The sequence below is a fragment of the Balaenoptera physalus genome, assembly GCF_965194825.1.
Source record: "Balaenoptera physalus genome assembly, chromosome: 12".
NCBI classification, from domain to species: Eukaryota; Metazoa; Chordata; class Mammalia; order Artiodactyla; family Balaenopteridae; genus Balaenoptera; species Balaenoptera physalus.
Window position 1 is genome coordinate 16,228,064 of NC_138897.1, and position 17,018 is coordinate 16,245,081.

Consider the following 17,018-nt stretch of genomic DNA (forward strand, 5'->3'; position numbering starts at 1 on the left):
AAAAAAAGAATACATCTACAGGGACTTCCCTGGTGGTCCAGTGGTTAGGACTCCAAGCTTCCACTGCAGGGGGCGTGGGTTCATTCCCTGGTCAGGGAACTAAGATCCCACATGCTGCACATGGCTCGGCCCAAAAAAAAGAAAAAAAAAAATCTACAAATGGAACAATTCGCACAGAGCACCTGCTGAACACTTGAAGAGCTAATGAAATAAACTATTTAAATCATACTGCTTATTCTCAGATTTGAAAAAAAATTCAGTAAGACATTTATGAAAAACAAAACTCTGGATGATCATTAATATTTTGACAATATTTTTTCTAGGTAAGGCAAAGGAGATTCCCCTTTAAAATGCAAAACTTATTTGTTGAATCAAAGACCAATACTATCTTAAATGTCCAGGTTCTATTTCTCCCTCCCTTCACCACACATTATTCCTCTTATCAAAACTAAACTCAGTTTCATTTGAACGCATTATTGCTATGGTTTCAAAATTTGGAAAGCTCTTGGGATTAGATTTTGAGAATGGTAAAGGTTGAGTGATAAACTCACACCTGATTCAACACCAACAAAAAGATCTTAGGTCTCTCCGGGCCTGTGGATTGCTGGTTCCCAGTTTGAAATGCCCTAACACAGGTTGGTGGAGCTCAGGGGCTAGGACCATTAGTATTCGCGATTATGCCTTGTTTCTGGAAAGACATGATTCTGCAAAGTCCACCTAATGAAAACCAGCTACTGAACAATGGGTATCACGTCAAAAGGAATGCCTTTCTTCTACCTAATACTGGAAAGGTTTATTATAGTCAGGGAGGATTGATGTGGTGGGTCCACAGGTGTCAGGGCTCGAGAATTCTTTTTTTTTTTTTAAATAGTTAAAGTATTTTTTTTTAACCTCTTTATTGGAGTATAATTGCTTTACACTGTTGTGTTAGTTTCTGCTTTATAACAAAGTGAATCAGCTATACATACACATATATCCCCATATCCCCTCCCTCTTGTGTCTCCCTCCCACCCTCCCTATCCCACCCCTCTAGGTGGTCACAAAGCACCAAGCTGATCTCCCTGTGCTATGCGGCTGCTTCCCACTAACTGTTTTACATTTGGTAGTATATATAAGTCCATGCCACTCTCCAATTCGTCCCAGCTTACCCTTCCCCCTCCCCATGTCCTCAAGTCCATTCTCTACGTCTGCGTCTTTATTCCTGTCCTGCCCCCAGGTTCTTCAGAACCTGTGTTTTTTTTTTTTTTTTTAAGATTCCATATATGTGTGTTAGCATATGGTATTTGTTTTTCTCTTTCTGACTTACCTTGCTCTGTATGACAGTCTCTAGGTCCATCCACCTCACTACAAATAACTCAATTTCGTTTCTTTCTATGGCTGAATAATATTCCATTGTATATATGTGCCACATCTTCTTTATCCATTCATCTGTCCATGGACACTTAGGCTGCTTCCATGTCAGGGCTCGAGAATTCTAAATAATGTTAAGAGGCAGGAGGAAGCTCCTCGCCTTTGGATCTGCTCCTCCAACACTCCACATCAGGTGGGAAGGGTATGTTGCAGTCCCTTTCCCGCCCTGGGAGAGGATAGGAGGAGCGGACGGACCTTGCCGCCCCAGGCCCCGCCCACAGATGCTCTGGGTCCAGCAGCCTCCTGGACAGCGGAGGCTGGGGGCGGGGCTCACCCTTGCCCTCGGGGTCCCCCGGGCTCCGCCAATCATGGAGCGCCCTGTTGGCCGGCGGCAGCGCCCGCCCCCTCCTCCTTCCGCCGGCCTCCCGTTTCCCAGAATCCAAGATGGCGGGATCCAGGCAAAGGGGTCCCCGGGCCGGAGCTCGGCCGCTGTTCTGCGCTTTGCTGCTGTCGCTCTGTCGTTTCGTCGGGGGCGACGGCGTGGGAGGCCACCCGGCAGCTGACGGCGCCACGGGCACCCTAGGCGCGCAGCCACATCGGCGTTTCGAGTACAAATACAGCTTCAAGGGGCCGCACCTGGTGCAGAGCGACGGGACCGTGCCCTTCTGGGCCCACGCGGGGAGTAAGCCGGGGCAGAGGTCGGGGGGCCCGGGTCCCCTCCCCGCCTTGAGCCTCCTCCTCTTCACCCTCTCCCCGCTGCACCCCGTATGCGCGGTGGAGGCGACCTTTCTTAGCAGCCTCGCCTGCACGCCGGCTCTGGTCCGCAAGGTTCCCCCCGCCAGCCCCCCAGTCTTTCCCACATTCTCTCCACTCGACCTTCCTCCTCCCTTCTTTGATGTCGTCTGTTCTTTCCGTTTGGGCTAGAGGTTTTTCGTTAGTTCCCGCACTTCCAAGTACTCACTTGAGCTCGCTTCTAGGCATCACGTCTCACCCCAACGCCACGTCTCCTCCGAACCTGAGACCTGGTCTGGCAGCCCTCCACCTTCTTTTCCGCTCCCCCTCGGCCCTCCCCTGCTTTTTCTCCTCGGTGTTAGTAGTGGGTAATGCTCCAGTTTGTACCCGATGCCCCCTGACGGCTTCAGAGGTGGCATGTGTTGGCTTTAGAATAATCTTTAAATCTTTATGTCGGAGGACATTCTTCTCACCCTCTTGGAACTGTACGTTAAGTTTGCCTTTCTCAGTGACTTGGTGTGGTCTTTGATCTTTTCTCTTGTATTAACACAGTGGGTAATTTAATAGTCACACTCGTTGCTTTATTTAGTAGAAGAAGGGATGGGGGGTTGTTGATTGAGAACTTGAGGCTAAGAATAGCATTATATATACAGCTGTTTTGTTTTTAGTTTTTTGCGGGGGGGGGGAATTGAAATAACCTGTGCTCCATGTTTTATTGATTTTATGTGTTTGGCACTGTTAAGCACTGTTAGTGGGTAAGAAAGCCTTGCTAGGTATTTACGTATGTGAAAGGAAACATATCTGTACTTTAGTGCTGATGTGTCACCTCTGACTAAGGAATCAGCCGTAGCACTTGGCATGCTGTAAACTCTGTTCAGTGACCATCAGATGCAACCTTTGAAACAAGTGGCAAATGCCTTTATCTGGGGTAAGAAGCGCTGGCAGTTTGAATTCCATCTTGATGTGTTATTAAGCAGTCATTTATGTAAGGTTTGTGTACATCGTTTTAGATTGTCGAGTGCTTGAAACAAAATGTTCCATTTCTAGAAAGTAGTTGCTGAATAGGAAGCACACTTTTAGGAAGTGCTATTTCACTGAAATTAATGTATAATTAAAAGGCATAAATTTCAATTTGACTTAATGACCAAGTCATTAAATATTTGAAGTAGAGTGCATTTTGTTACTCAGCGGACATTTATTATATGCCCACTCATCAAGGGTATGTAGCTGGGTAACTGTTATCAAGGTAGCATTGTTTTAATACACAAAGACGATGCAGGTGTACCAAACACAGGTTTGGGGGATTTTTGTTTCTTTTCTTGGAATGACGATGAATTTTTCAGTAGTGGTGGTAAATGTGTTGACATTTTTTCACTTCTGCATTTCTCCATTGCCGGCTTGCTCTTCTTTTTCTCACGCTCACACCACATACATCAGCCAATTAGGAATGTTAACCAACTACTTAAATTAGTCACGTTGACTCTCTTTTCCGAACCTATAACCAACTAAGCTTTTCTGCTGCAGAAGTGTCAGATAATGTACCTGGGTGAATGAAAGTTGTATGGCTAGATTGAATTTGAAATAAAGAGAACAGAATTTTAGCTAGTGACTTTTCTGTCTGTTGACTCTGGGAATCACTGCTTATGGGTATCCCTTGCTTTCATTATCACTGTAATATTTTCAGTCTCACAGCTTTCTTAACTCCACTGATCATTTTTTCCCCTTTCATTTTGCCCTGAGATCCATTGTTTAAAACAATTTTTTTAAATAGAGAAATTTTTAAGATTTTGTTTAAACGTGTCCCCTTACATCATCCCCAAATTAAGACCAAATCTATGGTGTTTCTTTTTCTTAACTCTCATGTTCTTTTGTACTGTCAGTACACATCCTTGGGTCCATAAGGGCAAAAATGATAACAGCAATTTGTAAGCCTTTATAGCTCTCAGAGCTCTTTCACCTTCTTCATGCTCTGATTAGATCCTTGGTAGGCAAGGCAGGTGTTATCTGTTTTATAGGTGAAAAAAACTGATGTTCAGAAAGGTTAAGGTTCTTGGAAAAGGTTACATAGATAGTGTCAGTAGAATAGTACTCAAATCCAGGTCTTCTGATTTCTATATCCAGTGCTTTTTCTGTGATGACTGCCCCAAACCTTTAAGTGTTTGAAAGTGATGGTGACAAATAGTGGCTGAACTTACTAAAATATCTCAACTTGTCTTTCAGTCAATTTTTCCTACCTGTAAAGAGACAATACAGTTATGTCCCAGCGTGGACGTCAGAACGTCAGAACTGGTTAATATCTGAGAAGGTGTGCCAGAATTGTTCAAATTTAGACCTCATAGGTGCTTTAATAATTATCTAGTCCAATAATAGGAACAGCTAACATTTATTGAAATATTTATATGCACTTATATAAGCACTTATATGCCTATGAGGTTGTTAGAGAAATGGAGTAACTTGCCTACGATCAAACAGCTAGTAAATGAATGGAGATGCAGACCATCGTTTTGGGGATCACTGTTCTCTCTGAGAATCTCCTGATGCTGAAGAACTGATTATTGACTTGAAATTCAGTTGATTGACCCTCTCCCTAGAAGAATGTATATATGCTCAAAATTTGGATATAACTTTTAGGGTGTATATAAGTGATTGAGCCCAGCCCCTTCATTTTACAGGTGAACATATGGTGAGCCTGAGAGAGTAAGAGAATTATTTGCTCAAAGTCACACAGCTGAACTGAGACTAGGAATAAGTCTCTTGATTCCTAGTGGTGTGTTCTTTTCACACTGTTTGAGCTTTCTAACATTTGTAAACTGGTAAAAAAAAAAGTCGCAGTTTTAAAAAAGAAAATATGCAAATTTTTCAGGTATTTGAAAAAGAATATCATGAGAATTAAATAGTTGATTTGCCTTTCAAGCTGTAATTTCCTCCCTGCTGCCCCTTGAATTTTTAGTGTTTGGTTGCAGCTTTAATTCTTTTTGCAGAGATATTGCACTCTTCAAAAGATAGGAGGGGGTATCAAAACCTGCTAAAATTTAAAAGCTGAAACTGTCAACATGAAATTTTTTCCTAACAAAATTACTGTACAGGTAACTGAGTTAAATTTAGGTCTCAGTAGGTATATGTAACAGTTTGGTGGTGATTCATTGAGTTCTATCTAATTATAACAAAACTTTTCTTCCCTGATTTCTAGATGCTATTCCAAGTTCAGATCAAATTCGAATAGCACCATCTTTAAAAAGCCAAAGAGGATCGGTGTGGACAAAGACAAAAGCAGCCTTTGAGAACTGGGAAGTTGAGGTGACATTTCGAGTGACTGGAAGAGGTCGAATTGGAGCTGATGGCCTGGTATGGTAATTTCTTTAACTTGGAAAATTTGTATAAATGCATATACCACTAGTCTCTAAATGTCCCATGTTATGTATTTACAGGCAATTTGGTATACAGAAAATCAAGGCTTGGACGGTCCTGTGTTTGGATCAGCTGATATGTGGAATGGTGTTGGAATATTTTTTGATTCTTTTGACAATGATGGAAAGGTATATTTGTTTTCAGGACTGTTAACCCATTTTAATATATTTGCTAACAAAGTTAGGCTGTGAACAATATAGCTTATTTAACACTTTTGTCAGTTTAATAGTAGCGGACTCCCCAAACTGTATTTTAAGTGTGATGATTAGTCTTTATATAGCTGGGAATCTATAAATTTAAAGCTAGGAGTTCATGATTTGTCATCTACCAACTTGAGGTAACAGTGGAACCTCAGGTCTGAGAACTTTTCAGTACCCACCTCCCCATCACCCTGTTTATGCTTAATAATTTTGATGGATCAGCATGAGTCATTTAGATGTAGGTGGTGAGACCAGTAGTGTTTAGAAGATTATTACTGTTTGTTTTCATGAAAATATGTGCATAACTACTACTAGCTCACATGTTGATATGTTTTCATATTTGTTAATCACACTTTTTGATCAGCCGATTTCTCTAAAACAGTTAAGAGCAAAATGTGCTTATGAATTGGAAACATTAACTTGTGCTTTAGCAGCCCTAAGACTGATGATCATTGTTTCAGTCAGTAGTTTGTCCGCTGATTATCCGAGGTCATGATTAGCAGTTTAAAGGAGAGCTTTAACATTGAGCTCCTTGAATGCTGAGGCCAAGTTAGTCCTCCTGTTACTGAGCTCCCATAAGTCCCACACCAGTCCCATGCTCACAGTGTCCTAGGATTTTAGCGATGTAAGAGAACTTATAGCACACCCAGAATGATCTATACTTCTTTGATCTAAGGACTTTAAAACAAATACATTCTCTTTATTTATAGAAAAATAATCCTGCAATAGTGATCATAGGCAACAATGGACAAATCCAATATGACCATCAAAAGTAAGTGTATATTTTTTACATTATTCCTGATTTCAGCTTCTTTTTAGAAACCTTATAAAATATATTGTTTCAAATCTGAACATTTTCCAGATGAAGTAAGATTATTCTTTTCCTTGAGATGTTTTTTGTAACTTAGTGGAAAGGTCTTATCTTAATTTGGTTTTGCTTTAAAGTTCTTTCTATGGACCACCTAAATTTCAAACATAAAAATGTGTTGTAGTTAACCTGAAATTAAATAGTACCTTTAAAGGTTGCTAAAACATTCCTGGCTCTCAGTGATAATAATAGTCATGTTTTTTCACCTTTATTAAGAGGGATCTTTAAAAAATAAAGTTCAGAGCCTTAACCAACCTAATGAATAAGCAATGTGTGCCATGTCATTCAACCTTTGTATTGCTGTATTGAAAAGATTCTCAGTGGGCTACAAAACTTCCGAGTGTTTAGTATATTTATAATGTGTATGAATCAGGTATGTACATTTTTAATTTTCACATGTTTGTTGGGGGGGATTACCTTTTAGCCAGTCAGTGAACTGTAAGAAAAATTACTTTCCTACCTTAGTGATTTGTAACTCTGGTAGTTCATCATGATCACCCATTGAGCTATTTAAACAAGAGGTCCAGGCCTCCCCCTTGTGATTCTGCTTCAGCTGATTGAGGGTGGGATCTAGGAATCTGCGTTTTTGAAAGCACCGTATGTGACTCTGACCCTTCCCTAGTCTTGTGGAGAGGAAGGGTATCCCTTCCCCTTGCCGGCAGGCAGCCGTGGTAACATTGGCTCCTTTTGTTATCCAGAGTCCTGAAAAACTCATGTGTCAACTTGGTGTTTTCTGCGTAAATAACTTCAAATATCCCAAGCTTTGTCATAACTTGATTTTGTTTTGACCTTTCTGGGCATTAATCATTTTAAATAGTGAGTTTTTAACATATCGAGAAGCTTTAAGTTTCTTGTTTGTCTTCCTTTCCCTCACACTATAGTGATGGTGCTAATCAAGCTTTAGCAAGTTGCCAAAGGGACTTTCGTAATAAACCCTATCCTGTCCGGGCAAAGATTACGTATTACCAGAAAACATTGACAGTAAGTAACATGCATTTAGAGATAATCAAATGAACAATATTCTAGATGACTTCTCATTCTGAATCTTTGATAGAAATTCAATGCATTTTAAATTTGGATATTGTTCGCGTACTCATCAGAGTTTCTCTGAGAGAGCAGAAGTGGCTTCAGAGCTCGGTGTAAGTGGTCATGTGTTGTCAAATTTGCCAGTAGGTTTGTGTTTAGTCGGTGAATGTTTAGGCATTCTACTGTGTGCCACACAAATATGAATAAGACAAAGGTCATTTTCTCCAAAGAGCTTGTCTGATGGAGGTGACATTATGTAACATTATGCTTCTGTAACGTTAGTATGCTATGTGATAAATTTAAGGGATCAGGAGGTTAGAATCCTGTAACTCTGCCAGGCTGGAGAGGTGAAAGTCAGGAACAGTTTCTCAGAGTTGAGCTGCACCTTGAAGGAGAAGTAGAAGTTTCCTAGATGGGGTGCATATTCCAGGCAGAGAAAACAGGCATCGGGACTGTTGAAAGATTTGGGAAAGGCAAATAGTTGGTATGGCTGGAGGATAGAGGAGATTTGGAGAGTGAGGTTGAAAGGTTGGCAGTAACAAGTCTCATAGGCCTCTGTGTAGTTTATCCTGTAAGGAACAGTTTACAGAGTTTTAAGCAGGAATGTGAAATGATCAGGTTTACAATTGAGGAAGATGACTTAGGCAGCAGTGTTTTTATAATGGTATTTGTGAAGGGAGCAAAAAATAGGATGATTTTAGCCCCCTTGCTGTAAATGAGCCACGACCTGTACTTGGTACTTTACATGCAGTTTCTCACTTTTTCTTTTTTCTTCCAGTTTTATTGAGATATAATTGACATACAGCACTGTAGAAGTTTAAGGTGTACAGCATCATGATTTGACACGTACATCATGAAATGAGGACCACAATAAGTTTAGTGAACATCCATCATCTCATATAGAGAATTAAAGAAATAGAAAAAAATTTTATATTAGATTAGAATTTTTATATTAGATTAGAATTTTTTATTAGATCATATTTCGTGCATGATTTCCAAACTGAAATAAAACTGCACATGTAAAATAAAATTTAAAAAATAAAATAGTAATGTCAAACTTTTTTTTTTCCTTCTGATAAGAACTCTTAGGATTTACTCTTTTAACCATTTTCATATGTAAGATACGGCAGTGTTGATTATACTTACCATGTTGTACGTTACATCCCTAGTACTTATTTATCTTATAACTGGAAGTCTATCCCTTTTGACTGTCTTCATCCAATTCCCCCACCCCCATCCCCTACTGCTGGTATCCACAAATCTAGTGCTATAAGTTTGTTTGTTTGTTTTTCAAGTAAAATTGACCTGTAACACTATGTTAGTTCCTGGTATACAATGTAGTGATTCAGTATTTCTGTACATTTCAAAATGACCACCGTGATAAGTCTAGTTATCTGTCACCATACAAAGATATTTCATAATTATTGACTGATTTCCCTACACTGTACATTTCATACCTGTGACTCATTCATTTTGCAACTGGAAGGTTGTACCTCTTACTCTCTCTCACCTGTTTCTCTCCTCCCCCCCAGTTCCCTCCCCTCTGGCAACCACCTGTTTGTTCTCTGTGTCTGTGACTCTGTTTTGTTCTGTTTGTTCATTTGTTTTTTAGATTCCACATATAAGTGAAATCATACGGTACTTGTCTTTCTCTGTCTGACTCACTTCACTTAGCATAATACCCTCTAGGTCCATCCATGTTGTTGCAAATGGCAAGATTTCAGTCTTTTTATGGCTGAGGAATATTCTGTTGTGTATATGTACTACATCTTTATCCATTCATCTATTGGTGGGCACTTAGGTTGCTTCCATATGTTGGCTATTGTAAATAATGCTGCAGTGAACGTAGGGGTGCCTATATTTTTTCTCATTAGTGTTTTCATTTTCTTTGGATAAATACCCTGGAGTGGAGTTGCTAGATCCTATGGTAGTTCTGTTTTTAATTTTTTGAGAAATAATCTCCATGCTGCTTTCCATAGTGGTTGTACCAGTTTACATTTCTGCCAGCAGTGCACAGGGGTTCCCTTTTCTCCACACCCTCTCCAGCATCTGTTATTTGTTGTCTTTTAGATAATAGCCATTCTGAACAGATGTGAGGTGATGTCTCATTGTGGTTTTGATCTGCATTTCCCTGATGATTAGTGATGTGGAGCATCTTTTCATGTACCTGTTGACTGTCTGTATGTCTTTGGACAAATGTCTATGCAGATCCTCTACCCATTTTTTAATCTGGTTGTTTGCTTTTCTGATGTTGACTTGTATGAGTTCTTTGTATATTTTGGATATTAACCCCTTATCAGATATATCATTTGCAAATATTTCTCATTTATTCCAACAGCCCTGTGGGGAAGGCATCCCCGTTTCATAAATGGGGAAATTGAATATGGGAGAGTTTAAGTAACTTGGACAGTGTCTTACCACATAAGTAACAGAACTGTGATTTGAACCCAGCACTGTTTTAGCGGCAAGACTCCACTTGTGGTCTGAACGAGGGTAGAGGAAAGATAGAGAAGAGACGATTAGGAGGTGGAGACTGCAGAACTTACTAATAGTTGGCTTGGGGCTGGGAGAGTGAATATAGTTGTGGAGTCAAAGATAGTTCCTGAATTTCTGGCCAGTGTTCAACTAAATGGTACCATTAACTAGCCAAAAAGCAGCACGTTTCTTTGTGTTTGAGGGAGGAGTGGGAAGGCAGACAGTTGGTAAGGAGTTTCGTTGTAGACAAATTGAGTTTGGGTTAATATTTAGGTTAGGTGGATATACCCAGCAGGCAGTTATAATAACTAAGGTCACTAATACCATGTGAACATTGCATTTTTAACGATGCCATCAATACCTGGTTATATAATGCTTATAAGTAAAGAATATCTTATATACATTTTTCTTTTCCTTAAATCATGAGCTAACCTTGCACTCCTTTGTATAAACTCTGAAAAAGACAGTTATTTGGAAAACTTTGTATTGGCTCAGTCTTAAATTCCAAACTAATTTAGAGACCTCAGAATAGAGGCACTGTCCAGTCTATTATGCCTAACTTGGATTTGAGTTCCGCTGGAATTATTATACATCCTGTACAGTTTCATCAGGGGCATCAGTAGGTCACGCTTACCTTCATGTGGCAGAACCCAGACACCAACCATGGCGAGTACAGACACACATCTGAGTACACAGATCACAGGGAGGCTGCCTGCACGACCCCACGCGACGAGGCCGTCAGCCCTACCAGCAGCTCGCACGACAGTAATCCTGCAGAACCCCAAAAAGAGTTCCGTGGTCAGATGAGATTGGGAGGTCTGTGCATACAAGCACGTTAAAGACGCTGGGAAGTCCCGAAATAAAGAACCTTTATTAAACCCCTCATTCTTTAGGCTTACTGGGCCATGGAATTCTCTTTTCACTTCGTATCTGTGAATGTCTATAGAGCCAGTGTTCTGAAGAATACATTTTAGAGAGACTTGGCAGGACATCTGGTTGTGACTGAACGGTCCTAGCCTTTGTGTGCTGGCTCCGTCTGCTGTCCCCTCCTGTAATACGCTCCCCTTTCCTCCCTGCCTGGCAGAGTCGTGCTCATTCTTGAACATACTAGTTCAGGGTCCCTTTCCATCAGATTTCCCAAACATCAGCTCGTAATGATCTGTCTCACTTAAACTCCAAGTGTTTTTTTTCCTCTGGTGCTTATTTGCCCTTTAAAATATGTCGTCTTGACTTGCTAGTTAGTTATGGTTTGTGTGTCTTTTCTCATCAGTATGATTGTACACATCTCAGTGCAGGCACTTTACCCTACCCTCCTCATAGTCCCTAATCTTGTGCCCGTGTTTAGTACTCAAGGAATGTTTGTTAAATGTACTTACATCTTTAACTCCCAGTTGTTTGAACTTTGGAGGGAAAAACAAAGTAAGGGGAAAAAGAAATGCTGTTAGTGGAGGAAATATGTCAAAACAAGGTATTATACACTTTTTTTTTTTTGGCCACGCCGTGTGGCATGCGGGATTCTTAGTTCCCCCGACCAGGGATCAAACCCACGCCCTCAGCAGTGAAAGCGTGGAGTCCTGACCACTGGACCACCAGGGAATTCCAAAACAAGATTTTAAATACTGCAAGCATGGTATTTAACAACGGGTCGAAACTGTAAGATGAATAAGGGATGTTATCAGTAATCTCAAAGAAGCGTTACTGGTATTAATCAGTGGACATATTGTACCTGTACAGTCACAGCCCTAAGGTTCCTCCAAACTCATCGTGCAGTGAATATATTGTACCCTTTTTTTGTTTGTTTAAAGAATTAGAACTGGATAGTAAATACTCCTGATGGATTTTCAATTTCTTAGAGCTCAAGGAAAAAATATTGAACAGTTGAAAGTTCTTAGTATTAATTTTAGGATATGATTAACTTAACACTTCTTTTTTTTTAATCTCTCAAAGGCAAATGTCTTACTGATAGGCGATTTGAAAGACTGTAGGAGAATCAGTTGTACATGCTGTAAACTCAAATAGGAACATTACTGAGCAGAGGAAACAGAAATATTAATATTAGTCAACTAAATGGCAGGTGATTTTTTAAAAATTGGTAGGAGTTCCCATGTTGCCATCCTACATTATATAGAGATTAACCCTTCATATTGCCCTGTCCTTTACTCTTTTGCTAAAAATTTGGATCAAGTACTGTCACATTTTACCTGTATGATTTTACCTTAACTGTCACTAACGAAACTTTTCATCTGGAGGTAATGATGGAAGTGCCCTTACTCTGGTGCCGTGTACCTACTCCCTCTGCTTCCACTCTGTCTCAGTGGCTCTTCTTTACGGTGGGGCTAGTGCTTGGGTTGCTGGAAGTGAAAGGTATTGAAGAGGCCAGACCACTGCTTGACTGGGCTCATGAGAAGAATATTGATGTGCCAGGTGGATTCCTGTGCTTGCTTAGATTTCCAAAGTTCGTTTAAGACATGTAGGGTCATTATTTCAAAAATACATTCTACAACGTAGAAGCTTATGTGTCTTTCTAGTTTTTTCATTTTCTGCCTTTTTTTGTCTATATGACTTGTTAACTTTTGCTGACTCTCTGCTAACTTAGTACAGTCCATTTATCCCCCTAATTTAATGAAGAGGAGCTCACTACTTGCTGAGGCAATCTGTTTAATTCTCAACTTGCTGTAGTAAAAATTGTCAATTTAACCTATTCGTTGTAGCTCTGTCACTGGAGTTTCAGACCAAGCCTGATCCCTCTTCTGTAGGAACCATTCAGAGAAAGTAATCATGGTTGGTTCCTTAAGTCTTCTCTAGAGAAGGTGAACCACATTCTATTTTAGAAAGATTTTCATGGAAAGTTATCCGATTTTTATTTTTAAGCCTTGACACACAGTAGGGCAAAAACCATTTTCTGAAGTGAACTATCTCATTGTATAATGATACCAAATAAGTGAGTTTATTTAATGGACAAGGGATTACAGCTTTTTAATTTTTTTTATTTTCATTTTTTCTTCCAATTTTATTGAGATGTAATTGACATACAACACTGTAAGTTTAAGGTATACAGCATAATGATTTGAAGCTGATAGCTTTTGGTGGTTATTAGACCAAATATAAAGATCAAATAGTCATAAACTGACTACTTGAGATTCATTTTACAAGATCTTTGTAAAAGCTATAGCTACAGTTTTTCTTTCTAGGTAATGATCAGTAATGGCTTCACACCAGATAAAAATGATTATGAATTTTGCACCAAAGTGGAAAATATGATTATCCCTGCACAGGGGCATTTTGGAATATCTGCTGCAACTGGAGGTCTTGCAGGTAAAATCTTGGTATCTTTTAATATTGAAAGGTTGTGAATTGAATTTTATTGGGAATAATATATTTTGGAGATGGGTAGCGTTGTTTGCTTTTAACCTTTTAAGACTGGTTGTAACCTTCCATGATCTGCGGTGCCAGTCTTTTTGGTCTCTTGGGACTGCTGATTCGCTACTTACTTTCTGTAGGTTTACAGTTGGCTGGGGCTACGTGCAATTATGTAAATTAGACTGTCAGTTTGGGTGCGATATTTTATAGTGAAGGAGACGTATTTAAAAGGTTAACTGCCAAGTGTTTTAGGATCCTGAGAGCTGTCACAGCACATTTAAATGAATTTGGTAGCCTGAGGAAATATTATTGGGGGCTAAACTTTAAAGAAGACGTACTTACCCTTTTTTTTCCATGAGTGGTGATAAATGAACTTATCATTGGATGTTAATACCATCTTGTGTTCATATTGTATAATATTTTTATTATTTTCAAATATGTGAATTTTTCCTTACAATAGAACAAGGAGGGAAGGAGAAAGGATAGATCATATTTATCCAATTTTTAGGTGACTTTGCCAAATCTTGGATTAAAGGGCTTTCTAAAGGTCACATGGCCAATAAATCAGACCCAGGCAGGACTTGGTTTAGATTTCTGGCTCCTGGGTCCAGGGCTCTATTAACACTGCATGACTTCTCCTAATGTTACCTAACCTACACTATGGTATTACAATTTTCTCTTTAATCTGGCTACATATCTAGATCTCCATAAAAGTAGCAGAAAGCAAAGAGATTGCTGCAGTGGAAATTCATCTCTCTTGCTTTGTGGATGTGACACTAGCCAGGATGAGTATTGTAGTTCGATGTTATGAGGTTTGATCTGTTAGCTGTTTTTAGCTTAAACAGCTTGAAATTCATTTGATTTTTTAATACGATTTTAGGTGAAATAAAATCTGCTGTATGAGGGAAACAAATATAAATGATATATAGAAAAGTAATCATATTCTAATCGAGATGCTTTGGGAGTAACAGGAGATGCTATTAGTAATGCCAGGGCAACACAGATAAATCAGGACTGTCCCAGTAATCCAGGACAGAGCAGTGTCATGGTTAAAACAGGAAAGTAAGGCTGGGAGTGGTAAGCACTATAAGAAAGGTTCAGAGACAGATAGGAACAGGAAATACCTGAAGAACAGGATTTTGTCTCACTTGACTGGGATGCAGCGCATGAAGGAGATTTGTGGAAAAAAATAAAGGAGGATCTTGGTGCCAGAATTAGGAGTTGGGCTTGTTTTGACCCTTCATTTGTTTGTTCATTCCCTTATCAGACATTTATTAAACATCCATCATGTGTTAAACACAGCTAAATGTTCTGGTTTAGGATTTAAAAAAGTGAATTCTAACCTAGTTCTAATATAAGTCAGATGAATTTTTGTCTCTAAACTCACAGAGCACCGTTGCCTTTACCAAATTAGAGCAAATTTTTGTTATTTCCCTTATTGATTATTATTTTAAAGCAACAGATATCTATAAAGTAAATTCACAACCATAAAAATAATCCATTACAGAACTTTTTCAGTTTTTTGTTTTTTTTTTTTTTTTTTACTTTGTAGATGATCATGATGTCCTTTCTTTTCTGACTTTCCAATTGACTGAGCCTGGGAAAGAGCCAGTAAGTATACTCATTTTTTCCCAAAAGTTTATTTGTAGTTTAGTGGTACTGCCTCGTAGCTGAAAACTTGAGAAGACTGACTTAGGTTTGGGTCTTGTTTCTGCCAGTTATTGCCATTATGACCTGGTACAAGTTACTTAACCTCTGTAACGCTCCGTGTCTTCACTGGTAAAACTGAGATGTTTGTACTGGCCACCTTAACGTTGTAGACATTAAAGACAGTGCCCTCTGGCAAGCAGTCAATAAGTGGTAGTGGCTGTTTTTATTTTTTGTTGTAATATTAGTAGCAAGAGTAAAGTAGCCTTTCAACTAGTGGTAGAGTGGTTAAAATGAGAAAAAGAACATATATTGAGGTTTATTATTTTTTTACTTTTTAATTTTTTTTAATGATCTATTCTTAAACTCCAAAAAAGCCTACACCAGATAAAGAAATTTCTGAAAAAGAAAAAGACAAGTACCAGGAGGAATTTGAGCACTTTCGACAGGAGTTGGATAAAAAAAAGGAGGAATTCCAGAAGGAGCACCGTGGCCTCCAAGGGCAGCCTGGTGAGTTGGAGCAGCGCTGCCCTCCGCTGCAGCCGTGGTTGTGGCGCTTACGTGTCACCCGGCGCTTCATCCTTTTTATCTTCGCTCTCTGATCTGGCACGTTCCAAGTAATTTCGGGAAATAATTTTTAAACAAATGTTCAGTCTTTGAAGGGCTCAGAGATTGATGTTTTTACAACGGGAAGAGCATCGCTTAGTGAAGTGTGCAGTCAGGAGTAGCCGGGTGATGTGAACAGTGAACCGTTGGAGTGTAAGCTCTGTGAGTGCAGCGGCCTTTGTTTGCTGTGTTTACTTCTGTGTCCCCTAAGCCTAAAAAAACAACAGCGGTGCTGACGTAGTAGTTGAGACTCAGTAAATATTTGTTGAATGAAATCGTCCAAGGTTTATTTCTTTCCTTTTAGTGACACACAATTACCTTAGAGCTAATTAGAGCTAATACTTGAAAACTATCAAGACTTGCAAGAGTAACGTGAAGTCATTATCTACTCCTCTTACTACTCAACAGAATTCTGGACATTAAAGGTTGAAAAATTTTAAATATTAGTCTAAGCTAATGCAATTAAGAACTTACATGGGCTACATGTCAAAAACAAAACAAGATAAGGCCAAATAGAGGGACTGTGTATAATCTGCTAACTTTTATGATCTCGGTTCCCCATCAGCACAAGTGATCAAGGCTATATTTAATAAAGCCTGGGCCTAGCTTTTGAACTAAGTAGTGTGTTAATATAAATGATTAACAGTGTGATTCAGATTTAATGAAGATAAAAATGAAAGGTAAGTTTTATTTTTTCCTTGGATTTGTTTTAAACATCACATGTGATTTGTGAATATATCCTGAAGCTTATTGTAGTAAGTGTTTGAATGAAACGATCTGATTTCAGCATGGTCAGGAATAAAAGGAAAATCAGCTGTTCTCAACTCCATTTCTTAATCTTTTATGGAAGTAAAATGCATAAATTTTAGGAGAATAGTTTGATGAATTTTGACAAATGTGTATACCCCTTTAACCATCACTCAGCTCAGTGTATAGAATATTTTTATCACCCCAGAAAGTTCCCTTATACCTCTTTCAAGTCAGACCCCTTCCAGAGGCAACCACTATTCTGATTTCTATTAAGAAATTAGATTAGTTCTGCCTGCCCCTGTAAATAGAATCACACAGTCTATTTAAAAGAGAAAATAATTTTTAGGTGAAAAAATTCAGACCTAATTTATAATAAGTATTCAACCACCAGAGATGGTGAAAACAATTAGTAACGTAATCACGATTGAATTAATTACATGCATGTTTAACACATAACACTGTGTTGTGGGAAGATCATAACACTGTGTTGATGATGCTCTTATTCTAGTATATGTTAGTGCTTTGGTCACTTACAGTAGTTTGAAAACTGTCTGTGTGTAGGTGATTCTAATAATTTTGATTTGTAATTTCCATTT

At 39.0% G+C, this 17,018-nt stretch overlaps 1 protein-coding gene and 1 long non-coding RNA gene across 4 annotated transcripts in view; one reads left to right on the plus strand and one right to left on the minus strand.

Moving 5' to 3' along the window:
- Window positions 1–5,266, minus strand: part of LOC309639984 — a 92,428-nt gene extending 87,162 nt beyond the window's left edge. For 2 of the 3 annotated variants that reach the window (XR_014251951.1, XR_014251953.1), the window contains exon 1: window positions 2,312–5,266. This is a non-coding gene — a long non-coding RNA (uncharacterized lncRNA). Of the gene's footprint in view, window positions 1–1,306; window positions 1,772–2,311 lie in introns of those variants that run through there. The other variant, XR_014251954.1, reaches the window with a different exon arrangement.
- The window catches only part of LMAN1 (lectin, mannose binding 1), a 29,262-nt gene continuing 14,010 nt past the window's right edge, over window positions 1,767–17,018 (plus strand). The window contains exons 1-8 of the mRNA XM_082417964.1: window positions 1,767–2,032; window positions 5,273–5,427; window positions 5,511–5,618; window positions 6,401–6,462; window positions 7,440–7,539; window positions 13,251–13,374; window positions 14,972–15,030; window positions 15,444–15,576. Of these exons, the coding sequence (XP_082274090.1) occupies window positions 1,795–2,032; window positions 5,273–5,427; window positions 5,511–5,618; window positions 6,401–6,462; window positions 7,440–7,539; window positions 13,251–13,374; window positions 14,972–15,030; window positions 15,444–15,576 (979 nt within the window). The 5' untranslated portion in view covers window positions 1,767–1,794. The remainder of the gene's footprint in view (window positions 2,033–5,272; window positions 5,428–5,510; window positions 5,619–6,400; window positions 6,463–7,439; window positions 7,540–13,250; window positions 13,375–14,971; window positions 15,031–15,443; window positions 15,577–17,018) is intronic.